The sequence below is a fragment of the Lissotriton vulgaris genome, chromosome 2_1 (genome assembly GCF_964263255.1).
Source record: "Lissotriton vulgaris chromosome 2_1, aLisVul1.2, whole genome shotgun sequence".
In the NCBI taxonomy this organism is placed as follows: domain Eukaryota; kingdom Metazoa; phylum Chordata; class Amphibia; order Caudata; family Salamandridae; genus Lissotriton; species Lissotriton vulgaris.
Genome location: NC_141687.1, coordinates 1,845,976,441 through 1,845,992,213, shown reverse-complemented (window position 1 = coordinate 1,845,992,213; position 15,773 = coordinate 1,845,976,441). Strand labels below are relative to the sequence as shown.

The 15,773-nt window shown below is 45.7% G+C and overlaps 1 protein-coding gene across 2 annotated transcripts in view; it reads right to left on the bottom strand.

The window, feature by feature from the left end:
• Positions 1-15,773, bottom strand: part of MAP2K5 (mitogen-activated protein kinase kinase 5) — a 1,222,966-nt gene that overhangs the window by 1,149,562 nt on the left and 57,631 nt on the right. For both annotated transcript variants that reach the window (XM_086958013.1, XM_086958012.1), the window contains exon 2: positions 1,064-1,112. In XM_086958013.1, the coding sequence (XP_086814139.1) occupies positions 1,064-1,112 (49 nt within the window). The remainder of the gene's footprint in view (positions 1-1,063; positions 1,113-15,773) is intronic.

Genomic DNA, 15,773 nt, shown 5'->3' with positions numbered 1-15,773 from the left:
TGACACGATTTCAGAGCAGTCCGGGAGGCCGGTCACCATAGTCTCTCCTAATATTCACATATTTTAGATACTACAAGTAAAGGGCGACTTAAGGGCAATGGTTGATTGAGGAAATAAATATTTTGCAGTCCAGCATTGACTTGTTCACATTTCCAGCTGGCTATCAGAGCTCCAGAGTTTCCAAGTTCCTTGGTTGCGCCGCTCATCCATTTCAAGTCCTTACTTTGCGATACACGGCCTTTAGAACACAGTCTTAAACACATGTGCAGTTTTCCTGCAAGTGGAACAACGCTTGCCTTAACCACGCGTATGCCTTACCACACATGTGCGTGGTTGAGGCAGTCAGTGTTGCAGCAGTCTAGTCTGAGCGGATGGGCAGGGAGAGAAACCGGAAGGATCGCGGCAGGAAGAAGGACCGGGATGCGGCTTGGCAAGTTGGGCTGGGGGAGCTGTGGAAGGGTAGGTTTTAGGGCTCAGGGCGGGGAGGCTGGGGTCAGGGTCTTTTTTATTAGGGCAGGGGGTCAAATTGTAGAGCTCAAGGCAGAGGGGAGAAGAGGCAGTTTTCGGGACTGATGGCCAGTTTTAAGGGCTCAGGTGCTGGGGTCGGGTCGTTTTTTCGGAGGGGGCAAGGGGGCCGGGGTTTAGGGCTCAGTCAATAGGGCGTGGGTGGTTAAATTACAATACAAGATGGCCGAATTTTAGGGCTCAGGGCAGGGGGAATGGGGTGGAATCTTCACCACACATATATCTTTACCAATCATGCCTTACAACGAAAATCATTGTAAAGGCATGATTGGTAAAGACGGAGTCGTATCAGCAACAAAAAAAAAACACAGTACTTGCAGTATTCCCAGGATGCGGCCTTGCACCCAGTTCCCTTGCACCCAGTCTTCTACATGACAGGGCAGCTCCCCCACGGCTGTTCCAGGCATGGCTAGTTCTACCCCTGTTGTCAGAGCTTCCTTCATTGCGAGTCCTCCTGTTGGTGTGGGACTTCATAGTCATCCAAAGATAAGGGAGGCCTCTCAAATCATACTCATAATATTCAAAAGATGTCACTTACATTCAAAGGCAGTAGTTGTTGCATCTGGGAGAACCTGACCAATCACATCCTATGGGGAAAAGACAAGAAATTAAATTTGGCATTTTAAAAGCAAAACATTGAACGCAGTAAACAGAGACTTCCTTTAATAAATAGAAAATACCAACGTTTTGCTGTAGTTGGTGCTTTCATGTCAATATACTACACCTGAAATCTTCTGTTCATGTTACAAATTACAGTCTAGATATTTTCAAAATAATCTTTGCATGTTATTTTCACAAAGTAGACTACACTCTGCCATCAAAGGTATTCCTTTCCAACCACGTATTAGAGCTAAAGTTATCAAAACTATGGTGCTGTGGTTGTAGGCATCAGTACACTACAGTTAGACTCGCCCGATGGCACTCACAAACTTAAGGGCACAACACATACAGCTGTCATCACGCCAGAAAACAGATCTGGGCACTGTTGTCACAGGCCTCTAGGTCAGTTGATTAAGGGACCGGACACTTTTATCAACAAAGTATAGGCATTAATGCTCATTAAAGCTGAGGACTAGTGTGAAAGAGGTGTGAGGTAACAGTCAAGGGGCTGGAAAACAATTCACAATACAGCAGTGTTGGGAGGACACTGTATAGGTATACCGGGCTTACGCCAAACTCTTGACGAATGTGTTGCAACTGAGGAGACACCCCCCACACACATTATTCCTTGAAGCCCTTAGTTTAACAGACATGGGTGCACATCAGACCAGACGTTCATATGATATGGATAATTACCTTCTCTCTGCAACAGTGCAAGTTGTTCATGACCAGGATAGCTAGGGAGTTCTTTCTTACCCTGATACAGACCTTTTGACTTTCATAGGCAGGCAACATAGGTCGAAACATGTTGGTGGCTTTTTATCTCTAAAATGGCCAGATGAATCATTATATTTGATCTAATGACCACACATTTGTCATTTCAATCAGAACCAGGGGTACTTAGCATTAAAGACAATTCCTTTGGGTACACCCCTAGGTATTTGTAAGCTCATTTTTGACAAGTTGTAAACAGTACCAATGAGATTGTCCTGAAACAGTTATCTAAGAACTCCCAAATCTCATCCACTTGGTTGAGTCCACCGGAAAGGTACTATCCTACCCCAGTGTAAGAGGTCGCCTATGATGAAGCATGCAACAATAGGTTGTGGGTGAGGTAACCTCTTATCTGTTTTATGGCATGGTAAGTATGTTTCCTTACTGACTTTGTGCAAACTGGACATTGGTAAGATACACTCAAGTATCTTGTGTGAAAGTATATTGATATTAGGAGGACATACTTGAGCATTTCAAAGACGCCTAGAAACCAAATTTGTAAGAATTTTTAAACGTTTTAAAAAGAAGCATGCATATTTATATAAAGGTTAAACATTTCTTGAGAAAATTCAGGCAATTTGTATTTTCAAAATGCAACATCATCGAAATGTATATTTCTATCTGAAATGTTAGCAAAGTGGACACATTTAGCCAACCTCTCCGATGGTTGCTTCAATCCGTATAAATGAGGGGTATAGGGATGTTCTAGAGCAGATATGGATCCTAAGAGCTGCTGCAGAGCCCCAACATCACCTGCAGAGAGCATCCGAACCTCAAAACGTGCCACACTCCACATCAATAGCAAGTGCTAGCAGATAGGAGCGCAGCGCTCTTGGATAGGCTTAATGACATCAGGAAGGCTGTATGAAGTAGGGGGTCTAGCCCCAAAGCCAGACAATTCCAAAGAACTGTTCACACATGGAGAACCCCTCAGGAGTATGTACCAAAAAGCAGTCCCCTCGTCTGAAGGGAGCATTGTGTTTAAAGCATGTCACCCCATGTTATCCTCTTCCTCTCCTTGCGAGCCACACTGAAAACTGTAATAATTTGTGGGACGGCCCCATCGCTACAGTAATGGTGATTGACTGGCAGCACATGGCGTCACAACACGGAGGCCCAGTGACCACATTATTTAAGAATTTCAACACCAGCTCTTTTGGTAGAATCATAGCTAAGGACAAGATCCATTCTACACAGAAACAAGGCAAGATGAATAGATTTATCAAAAAGCCCCACTAATCAGCCACCTGTGAGAACACCAACAGCCTTGAAGCCCACAGAAACATATTACCTAGACCATTCTTCTACCTCTGCAGACTTCATCCTTCAATTTGTACAAAATTCCAAAATAGTTTTCATGGCTAAAAATGTATGCTGTACAAGTAGATGTATCCGTCTTAAGACAAGACATATGCAATACTGGTAAGAGGGTGATGGAAGCAGATGGATGAATTTCAAAGCTAGAAAACAAAATTAAACAACCCTGATATACAGTGACCTAGCTGACGACAACCACCAAAGAGCTCATCCAGCATGTAGAAGACTCAGAAGGTCAATCACGAAAGCATAACCTTAGGTTTGTGAAATTCCCAGAGAGCACCGACGGATGAGATCGGGAACAATTTCTACAGCACTGGCTATTTTTCTTTATCCCAGAAACTATCCGGTCCCCCCGCTTTACAATCGTACACGCTCACACGGTGCAGACAGCATGACTGCTACCAGGAGGCAGGGCCCCATCATTGCTCGATTCCTAAAATACCAGGATATTACACTGCACAAGTGCAAAGGAGGCGTGCCACCTTCGGTGCAGTCAAGAAACAACTCAGACATAATTATCAATCCTTTGCTTCTGCAGATCCCAGACATCAAGGACTGCCTGATAGAACACACCGACTTCTATTTCTCTGAAAACGTCGGCTCTGTGCGTTCAACGGTCACGATCTGGGAAGCATACCTGGCGGTCATTAAAGGCAAGGTACTGGCGTTCAAACTTGGTTATATCTGGAAACATACCAACCAGATCCATCAGGCCGAATCTAACTTGTTACGTCTAGAAGTGTTGACATCCCATAGGGCACTCCAATATTTGGGAAACAATCCTCCTCTATTGATCACAGGATAACATAAATAGTTTAGAATAATGTATTCTTCTTTTGTTCAAGTATGACGTATTCTTTTCAAAAAACGATAACGTTTCCGTTGTGAAACATATATTTCATTCCATTTCATATATGCTTGAATTCGCTCCAATGCATTTCGGGCTATGCCCTTCGTCGGGGAGCATCTAAACAAAACGACATATGGTATTCTAAGTATAATGTCACCATGATAATGAACAAAATAAGCAAGAAGTATAATCCTGTTAAACTACAAACTAAGTTAACAACAAATGCAACGGTTGGTGCTCATCTAGAAAGCGGGAAAAGTTCAAGGTGCTGTGAATACGAAAGATGGTCACGTGATCGACAAAACTAATTCGGCATGTGATTACGAATATATTCACGCAGTCTTTAAGGTGTTTAGTAAAAGTGAACGAAACGTGCTCTTATGGGTAAAAGTAGTGATTCAACAAGGCCAGTTCCGCTATCACCGAAGGAATGTGTCCTTAATATATGGGGGGGCCACGGACCTGAATGAACTTGAATTACAGTGGGCGGCGCTGGGTTTCCTGCTTACCAAACGCTCAATAGCTATGAAATGAGGCTCTGTTGAAAGGCCACTGGTAGTTGGTTGAATGGCGGAGATGGACCGCTGTATGCTCGCCGAAAAAAACAGTATATAAACTTAGAGGCTGCCCTGCAAAGTGGGATAAGAAGTGGAGACACTAGAATAAATACCGTGGAGAAGTATGTGACTCTCGGACGTTGGAATTAGCCATGGACAGAGATGGATCCTTAACTTGAATTGTGCGCTGATGCACCAGTATATTCGTTTTGTATCTTGCTTCTATTGTGTCATTCTATATGTGACTGATTTACTGACTCTGTTTTCTTTTCAATAAAATTTTATGTTAAAAAAAAAAAGAAACAACTCAGAGTTGGAACTTCAATACTCTCTACTTTTCCCAGCCTGCCTCTGAGTCAGCTGGAACAGCAACAAACAATATTTCGATTCCCCTACGGATACCTGAGACTGGCTAGAAGAAAATGGGCTGACAACAGCACCTAGGCCCCCTGAAAACCCCCAGTTGCACAGGAGATCCCGCCACAGCCAATGCAAGAGGAAAGGCAAGGACACATGGCTACCCATTGTAGCCCCAGACCATATCAGATCGGAGAGCCAGGAAGCATTGCAAGTGGCGGCGGCCCACCAGCCAGCTAGATCGCCTTCACCGAAAACCTCCACCAGGTCCCCGTCGAGGTCCCAGGGAGGGGCTCAATGCACGCCAGAATGGTCAACAGATGCTAGTTCGCCTTGACTACTGGACGTCACTCCCCAGACTTCGGATGGTATAATTTGAGAACAAGTCACACATCACCCCACAGTACCTTAAACACGCACAATAACAGAGACGAAGGGCTCTAGCCTTTATACCTGTCCCCATTGTTCCAAGTTCTATTCCTGAGAATTAACATACACACCCACATATCCAGCACTCTACCATTTGACACATAGGGGTAAGAAATGGGGATGGAACACACAAGCTACCTCCCTCTCTCTCCCCCCCTTTTTCTTCCGCGTTCAGCCCCAAAGTCAAACAATGACGTTGTATTGTCAAGAACAGGTGTAAATGTTTGGGTCGATCTCCATGTTGGGGGTCTGCTCTCATAATGTTACATGACCAATCGATGTTACTTTTGTTTTTTCCCCCTGGAAAAGTCACCACGCTTAGAGACCTGGCATGGGAGGCGAGAGTGCCCTCGACTCCAACTTGGGGCATTACAGATGGCAGCGCTGGAAGACCCAGCGTTCAGGCGCTCGTTAGAGTCAGCGGTGATGGTGTACTTCGACCTCAATACAGGCTCTGCTAAATCAGAGTGGGAGGCATTTAAAGTGGTGACTAGAGGGCATTGCTTAGGGCACACATGTAGCATCCGTAAACAACTTGACACATCCGTGTCCGCCATCGAGCGGCAACTGGCCATGGTCTTGCCTGAAAAGCATCTTGATGACGCCCATGCTGCGAGAGAAGCGCTATTAGAAAGGCTACATTGTCACAATTACCTGGCACATTTGGCCCGTTCACACTCTCAACGCCCTATACAGCTGTTAGTGGATGAGTTAGGGCATAGGAAACGTACGCAGTGGGACATTCATGCAGTAATGACAGAGCATTACACCAGGTTATATGCTTCCCAGCCGACTAGCAATTACCCAGCGCTCAGACGCTCGCTAGAGTCTACGGTGATGGGATACTTTGACCTCAATACGAACTCTGCGGAATCGGAGTGGGAGGCATTTAAAGTGGAGACTAGGGGGCATTGCTTAGGGCACACATGGAGCATCCATAAACAACTTGACACATCTGTGTGCGCCATCGAGCGCCAACTGCTCCGACTAGAAACGCTGGCCATGGTCTGGCCTGAAAAGCAAAAGCATCTTGATGACGCCCATGCTGAGAGAGAAGCGCTATTATAAAGGCTAAATTGTCACAATTACCTGGCGCATTCGGCTCGTTCACACTCTAGAGCAGACCAGGCAGACAAATTATTGGCTTACTTAATAAGACGAGAACACCCTCAACGCCCTATACAGCTGTTGAGTTAGGGCACAGGAAGCGTACGCAGTGGGACATTCATGCAGTAATGACAGAACATTACACTAGGTTATATGCTTCCCAGCCGACTAGCAATTACCTTCATATTGAGTCATTTCTCTCACAGTGGAGATTCCGAAACTAACGTTTGACCAATTCCTCACCCTGGACTCCCCCTGGACAGTGGACGAAATTCGTGAAGCATTGCGGTCAATAGTGTCTGGAATGATGCCGGGAATGGACGTGCTCCCCACAGACTTTTTGAAAACATACGCGGAGACACTAGTGACCTGACTGCACTCATTATACACCTCAGCAATCAATGACATGGCTCTACCACCCTCACTGTGTACGGCTAACGTGGTCTCCCTCTTGAAACCGGGTAAAGATCCAACCATCCCTGGATCATATAGACCGACAGCAATATTTAACATCAACTATAACATTTTTGCAAAGATTTTAGCTAACTGACTGGTGCCCCTCGTCGTCCCCCACTGGGCACCCCGATTAGAATGGTTTTGTTCCTCACCGTAACACTGCACTGAACATCCGCTGTTACTTCAGGGTAGCCAAGTATGCCCCAATAAATTGGCCTAGATTGGGCTGCATGGCGCAGGACTTCGAGAAGGCCTTTGATTCGCTCAATTGGAATTTCCTTTTCACCATCTTGGCCCGGTATGGCATAGGGCCTTATTTTCTTAGAAAGGTTAGGCTGCTATATAAATGCCCAACCGGAAAGGCCCCTATATATCGGACCCTATACAGGTAAGACGTGGGACTCGGCAAGGATGCCCGTTGTCCCCTCTCCTATATGCGCTGGTGGTGGAGCCACTTGCAGCACACATCCGCACGCACATGGACATGGGAGTCACCTTGGGAGACGACACACATGTTATCTCGTTATATGCCGATGACTTGCTGTTGTATTTGCGTGACCTTCATGACATCCCGCCCTCCTTAGATCAGGCTCTTACACGCTTTGCCATGGTTTCAGGACTGAGGGTCAATGCCACAAAATCTATTCTCTCCCAGTTTCTGCAGGCGACCCCGGATATAGGGTACTCTCAGTGACATGGTGCACTGACCCTTTTAGATACCTAGGGGTGCGCATATACCATACTAAGGAGAACCTGTTCGAAGGGAATATAATCAGAGCCACTACAGGCAGGGCTTAATTTGAGCCGGAGCTTGCAGGTGCTTAGCACCGGCACCTAATTATGAGTGCCGGGTCTACAGTCACGGAGGCACTCTGCATTAAGAAGTGCACATGTCCTAGTCGCGTGGCACTGGCACACACACAGAGCGTGTGTACTGTGCTACTGCTGTGGTGTCAAGTGCTGTGTGTTGTTCCCTGAAGTTTAAGAAAGTTACCGACGACGAGTCATACAGACAGTGCTGGTTGTGGTTGACTCGAATCGATCATGCATGCTGTTTTGCTGTAACCACAAACACTTACTCTCGTGTCGGTCGGTGACGTCACGTGACTGACACTGACTCCTCCGGAGTTCGATCGATTCTCAACTCAATTTAAATTATTTCCTCCTCCTCACACTACTTCCGGCCGCGGATGAGGCCCAGTGGGCGGGACACAGCAGTAGTTGTTGTTGGGCAGGCCTGGCTTTGCTGGTCGTCTTCTGCGGGGGTTGGGGGTAGAGGCTGTGACGCCTGCGCAGAGTATGCACATTAATGTGCGCGCATTTTCGCTGCCCGCCCCATAATACCCGCACCTCTCCGTCCTCACCAGGCAGCAGCCACCAAGTTTCCGCAACCAACACACGCCCTTTGAAAATATTATAACAGGAGTCGGGACTCGGGAGCGACAACACAGGTGAGGTTGGCTACAGTTACTGCTGCTGCGCTGCAGTACATTATAGCCCCTAGGTCTCTGGACTGCTCAGCATGTGAGGGCGACCTGGGCGAGCGAGGCTGGCAGCAGGGCCTGGCAGCCGTGATGGTTATTACTGGTCAGGTCCGTTTTATTAAAATCATTATGATCTTGATTGGTAGGCCGGCGCCGGCGGCCAAATCATCATGGTTTTGTAACTTTCGTTTAAATAAATCAAGCTGCGCACATGAGGCAGGGCAGGGCCTGGTAGGCCGCAGGCGCAGGATCAGGAGCAAAGGGCCTCCAACTGGCACTGAGGTCTGAGGGACGATTCTGGGAGGAGAAATTGGGTGAATATTTCAAAGTGCACTGCATTAAGCACTGAACTTGGTTTAAGTCCAACGGCTGACAAAAAGCACACACTTACCCCAGTGTATTTAAGAAATACGAGTTACACTGATCATTACTGTGTACAAATTTCATATGTATATTAATTCGGGATTATTTGTGAATGCCAGCATAAGACTACATTTAAAAGCCACAAGCGCACAGATCTGTAAATAAGTGATGCCACATTCTCTTCCGAATTGAAAATGAATTTGAAGCCCATGTCAAGAAAATGAAGTCTGCGTTATCTTGTAAATCACTGATTCTCCAGCCACGATTTCTGTGTTTCTGCTCTGCAGAGCCAAGAGGGTAAATCACTAAACTGAACATCAAAAATCTGTAATCTGCAAGATCAAAAGTCAGCAGGGACAGAACACGCACATGTTGTGTCACGATTGTGCACACATGGGGGCATTTGCTGACAGACTGCATTTCATCTTCTGTCTTACTGCAAAAATATCAAACAGGTGACATGCGTTTTTGTACCTAGGCTAGGACAAATTGAAAAGCAACATACGCGGGGGCGTGGCTTGGACGCCGGAGAAATGGCGGCTTAACTTTTTCCTCCTCCGTGCGGCCGTAATTAAAAGTACCGAAAGAGCTGCAATCCGACTCCGTTCTTGTCCAGGAACGAGTGCCTGCCTGTCGGAGCATTAGGGCCAGCAATGAGGGAAGTCTGAGGCGAATTCGTCCGAGGAAACGGGTATAAATTGCCGTTTTACCCTGACCGGGAAATCTGCACTGTACTGCGGAGCCCGCCTCCGGGTAACGTCCGCACAATCTCCCGAAGCCTCGGCAGAACCACAATGCGCTGAATGGTATGCCCACACAAGCGGAAAACACGACCACGGACCAGCGAGCGGCAACACATGTACCGTGAGTAAACGGACCTCACAGATGAGGTGCTGATAAATGTGCATTTATGTGGAAACCGGCGCGAGGGATTACAATTGAAAATGGCGGCTACCTCGCACGTTTAAAACAGCGCTTGAACTACCCTGCACCCTAATCACTGCGCCCATGCACATTTACCGCTGAGATCGAGTACACAATTGTAATAGCTCATAGAGACTGGAATGTGTTTGAATAACAGAACTGCATTATATTTTTGAAAATAACTGAACTGCATTGAACTGGCTGGAATAATTATGAGGTTTTACTGAGACAATTAAGAGGATCTACTGTGCCACTCACATCACTGCTTTGAGACTCTTTGACCTGCAACACCTCAGCGTAGATAAACACTGTAATGGTGTGAATAGTGCTGGTTAAACCTCTATGGCAACCATTTGCATCTGGTATTTACAAGGAATAACACGCAATGTACAAAATGACGGCTAATGTAAATGAGTGTGCATGGGGCAGTCTGCTACTACCGTGCTGGTGATATATGCATACTCCTCATTAGTAAATCACTATTCACTACTCACAACCACCAGAATAAGCCAGGAGAGGATATAATGTGCTGCCCTGTACTGTCTTAAAGCAATCCAGTCTTAGTGCTGTGAGTTGGTGAGGTTGGTGACCATCAAATCATTACCGAGACAGATACAGATCAACAACTGCGTCCTAGGTGAGCTTGGTGACGTGCAGTGATAACCGACGGCTAAACAAAGCCAAATTGCAGTAAACCAATTAACAATGGGTGATAAGGAAAATGGTAAAAATTCAAAGCGCCTGAAATCTGACCCACCAACGCCAGTCAAAGGAAATAAGGTAATGGCAGATGCTATGGACACAATACTGAGCAGACTGGAAGAGGTCAGGGACCTAGCCAAATCCACCAAAGAGGATGTTGCTGCAATCCGCCAGGACATCAAAGTCATTAATACGAGATTAACGGAGTCTGAGAACAGGATAAGTAAATTGGAAGACCTTGAGAATAAAACATGTGGAGCCATCAAGAATCTCTCCTTATGTTCGGACCATCTTGTGAGGAAAGTTGCGGAATTGGAGGATAGAAATAGAAGGGGGAACCTGAGAATTTTTGGCATGCCAGAGAAATCAGAGGAATCCCATGGCTCTTGCATACCCTTCCTTGAGCAGTGGTTCACGCAGGCCACAAATCTAACCTTCACTCAACCACTGGAGTTCGATAGAGCTCATAGAGTACCGGGACGAATAACCAAAGAGCAGAAGGGTCCGAGAGCGATTGTATGCAAACCACTAAGATACCAACACACAGAGCAAATACTCACCTTCGTCCGCAAGCATAACCATGTGCTATGGAAAGGCCACAAGATCTTCATTTCGCAGGATTTTAGCAAAGAGACTATGGACATCAGGAAAGCGTTCCTTGCATTAAGACCACAGCTGAAGACACTTGGTTATATGTATGGCTTTATAGGTCCGACGAAGTTTAAAGTAACATTACAAGGCGTGACCCATGTGTTCTCCGACCCGCGAAAACTGCGTCAACACCTCTCCAGCCATGGAGATGGCAACATGGAGGTCTCCCCCTCAACTCAACAGGGAGCCTCATCATCCGGCCTAGGATGAGTCTCTTGTGCCTAACGGTGTTGTTAATCTACTGCTCCTAACCACGCATAATGTACCTACTCTGGCTGAAACTGAGTAAGACTGGTTTTGGCCGAATGTGGCACTCGGTTACTGGTCACGAATAGTTTGGTTCACTGATAGTTTGAAATGTGCCCAGTCAACGGCATATTATGTTCTGTTCTGCTCTGTGAGTTCTTATGCACCTTCTTGTCTAGGATACCACAATAATACTCTGGTGCCTTAAATAATGTATTACGCTATACCCGTAGAAAGTGAAGCTTTCGCTGTTACTCTGATGTGCTTTGTTCACGCATACACAATTAATGTGATAGCTTTCTGCTGAGTTCAATGTTCAGGCGTTGCTGTTTCTCGATGCCTTCATACCTGTTTCACTGTTTCAGTAATCTGGGGTTGCAGCCCCAAGGATTAATAGTTATGGATAGGCTGTACGGAGGCGGTCTCGAGGTCGTCTTTCCCGAGTCGCCATGTTTCTTTTCTACTACTGGGGAGGGAGGGGTGGGCTGTGGGAGAGGGAGGAGGGTGGAGGGAGGTTGGTAGGGGGAAGGGGGGGGATTGATTTAATTTTTTGTATTTTGCTCTGTTTTGTTGTTCTTTCTACTCTGCATCACATCTTGCATCCTACTTTGCATCCATCGCATCACACTGCGTTCCGAAGTTTGCACTCTATCGTTCAAATTCCTACATTTTGTGCATATAGTTCTAGGCCTGCAATCAATACAAACTATGCTGCTGCAGATAGTGACAAATGTCTAATGCTCTCTTTACTTTCTAAGTCCTATGCATATAGATGTGTCATGAGACAATATCAGACCTCAGACAATTGATGGCTTCTGCTATAGATACTCCAATAGGGACAACCACTATAGCCAACCTGAAAATACTATCACTGAATGTGAAAGGCCTTAACCAACCAGTTAAACGGCAGAAGATATTCGATTACTTACGTAGGCAACGTGGGGACATAGCCCTGTTGCAGGAAACTAAGTTGGACACGAAGCAATTTCACACTCTACGCAACAAACACTACACTGAGGTAATAGGCTCAGAAGCAATCTCGAAGAAAAATGGGGTGGTGATGCTCATTGCAAAATCTGCAAACGTTGAGGTGATCTCCTCTACTTCAGACACGAAGGGTAGGTGGGTTTCGGCGAAGCTACTTAAAGATGACACTGAATTCTTCATCACGACAATATATGCCCCCAATGTACATGAACCTTCCTTCTGGCTGGGCCTTACGAAACAAATCAACTCCATTCCAGACACGGCAGTGCATGTCCTGGCAGGCGACTTCAATCTTCCGTTTGATCCGATAATAGATAGAGACTCCAAATGTGTCTTTCGCCCTGGTAAGGCCCACAAAGCGTTCATGACACTATGCAGTAGGTTTCATATGATAGATACATGGCGTTTATTACATCCTGATGGTAGAGACTATTCTTTTTATTCCCCGCCCCATGACTCATTCTCGAGAATTGACTACATACTCATATCTAAAAACGCGGTGGCCAGAGTTGAGGACTCGGACATTGCTCCCAGATTAGTGTCTGATCATTCATGCATTTCTCTCACACTATCTAATGTTAAGCCAACTACTCGTCAGTCCATGTGGAGATTTAATGACACAATTCTCAACGACACAAAACACAGAGAAACCATTAACAACGCCATTACAGACTTCTTATTGACGAACAAAAAAGGGGACACTTCAGACACCATACGGTGGGAGGCGCTGAAATCCACCATACGGGGATTAATTATAAAAATTTCCTCTGCTATTAACAGGGATCGCACCGCGGCCCTATTACAATTAGAAAAAGACATCTCACAACTTCAACGCAGATACCTGAATGATAGGAACCCTGCGACTCTAACTGAACTGTCCAACCGAAAATACACCTACAACAAACTTATAAGCGAAAAGGCAGGCATCTGGCTAGATAGGAGGAAACGCTTTAAAATTTGTGATTCTAACAAAGCAGGGAAAGGGCTTGCGGCATATCTCAAATTTAAAATCCAAAAGAATGCAATCACTTCTCTGATAGATGAGAATGGCACTCCTAGCTCTGATCCAAATAAAATCGCGAACATCTTTAAAGGCTTCTATGAGAAACTTTACGCCAGAAACGTACACGTCGACAAAGAAAAAATGGAGAAGTATCTCTCAAACTGTTCACTTCCAACACTTTCGCCAATAGAAAAGGAATCCTTAAACGTACCCCTATCTGAACATGAGGTTATTACCGCAATCAAATCCCTCAAAAAGGGGAAAGCCCCTGGCCCAGATGGCTATACAGCATCATTTTATAAGACCTTTGCTCATGTTCTTGCCACTCCGCTACTAGAGGTCTTCCAGGAAATAAGTACTACGGGAGAGGTTAAAGGCACCATGGCCGAAGCAGTAATTGCAGTAATACCCAAAGAGGGCAAAGACACTAAACTCCCTAAAAACTACAGGCCCAGTTCGCTGATTAACTTAGATTGCAAGCTCCTTGCCTCGATTCTAGCTAAACGCATCCAGAAGGTCTTGCCGTCCTTAATACATCCGTCGCAAGCGGGATTCCTGAAAAACAGGTTGTCGAGCGATAATACCAGAACTCTGGCTCACGTCATTGATAAGGCGAGGCTTTTATCCACGCCCACTGTAGCGATTACACTAGACGCTGAGAAAGCATTCGACAAAGTGGACTGGACATATCTGAATGCGGTATTACATAAATTCGACCTAGGCCCCCTATTTACTAAATTAGTCATGTCCCTCTATGCCTGTCCCTCTGCTAGAGTGAGAGCTGGTGGCGCTTTCTCCTCCCCTTTCAACCTGGAGCAAGGTACTAGGCAAGGCTGCCCCTTGTCCCCGTCCTTGTTCCTTCTGGCAATCGAACCCTTCCTGTATTATATACGGGAAAACCCAGAGATTAAAGGGATTCCATTCACAGACTGCACAATCAAACTCACGGCGTACGCCGATGATGTACTGGTCCTGAGTGAGAAGGCTGATAAAGCTATACCCGCCTTGCTCACTACAATTGAAGAATTCTCGTGTGTGTCCGGATACTCCCTAAACAAAGATAAAACAGAAGTGAAATTACTAAACAACCTGGGTAGCAAAAGTATATTGGGTGACTCTGGACTTACCTGGCAGCAGAAGAGTTTTAAGTATTTAGGTATGGAATTTGAGAGGGATTTGATCACCACCTTGAAAATCAATGAAGATATACTATATAAGAAAATACAAAAACTGTTAGATGGTTGGTCGCCGAAATTTCTCTCATGGTGGGGTAGAGCAGAGACACTAAAGATGATGATTAGCCCCCTGGTTAACTATATGGCATGTATGCTTCCCATGTCCTTCACTGAGGATTTCCTGCACAAAATAGAGAAGACGTTCACGGAATTCCTGTGGAAAGGGAAGAAACCGAGAATTGCCATGAAAAAATTGCAACTTTCAAAACTGAAAGGTGGTATAGGTTTACCCAACTTCAGGAATTACCAAACCGCCTTCCTCTGCAGACAAGGTGCTTCCTGGTTTGCTGCAGATCCTACATATACGCCTTTATGGATCAATATCGAGAAATCCATTATAGGTAAGGCCCCGCTTTCCGCAGTGCTCACAATGGACCTCTCACACCTCACGCACTCTAAATACATCATGCTCAATACCAAGAGAGCACTTTTGAGATTGGACCAGCTCCATAAGACTGGTCTGCAATTCAATAAATCAACCTCGGCATCCTTATGGCGCAACCCATTGATTAAGATAAATGGCTCGCCCCCCATATGGGACCACTGGTCTGATAACGGTATTAACATAATTGCAGATCTCTATGACAATAATATGCCATTGCCCTTCTCTACCCTACAAGCTAAACACTCCCTATCTCCGATTGACTTCTACGCCTTCCTAAAGATGAAATCAGCTCTGTCCACACGCACCTTCAAGCCAGCAACACCGTGGCTAACATCCATGCTTCCGCACTTCCAATCCTCCGGACACTTTGTCTCCAAAATATACAAACTACTTGCACCTTCACCTACCAAATCAATGAGGCGTAATGAACTCAAATGGGAAGCTGAAACGAACAACACTGGTATAAACATAGATTGGGACAGGATACATGCATCGGCGCTCACACACAAGGTTTCCCCAATACTGTCGCAAACAAAGTATATGATACTCAACAGGACGTTCTGGACCCCACAGAGACTGCATAAGGTTGGCCTACGAGATACACCAACGTGCTGGAACTGCTCTTTGGATGTTGGTGATCTCCCACATATGTTATTTAATTGCCCCCTACTCCACACATATTGGTCCAAGATCTTTGATTATATTGGTCGCGTACTTGGGACACAACCCGCAAGGGAATTCTCTTATATTATTCTGGGAGCAATAGATCCGAGAATAAAGGGTGACCATGACCGCCAGCTTCTAGATCTTTTACTAAC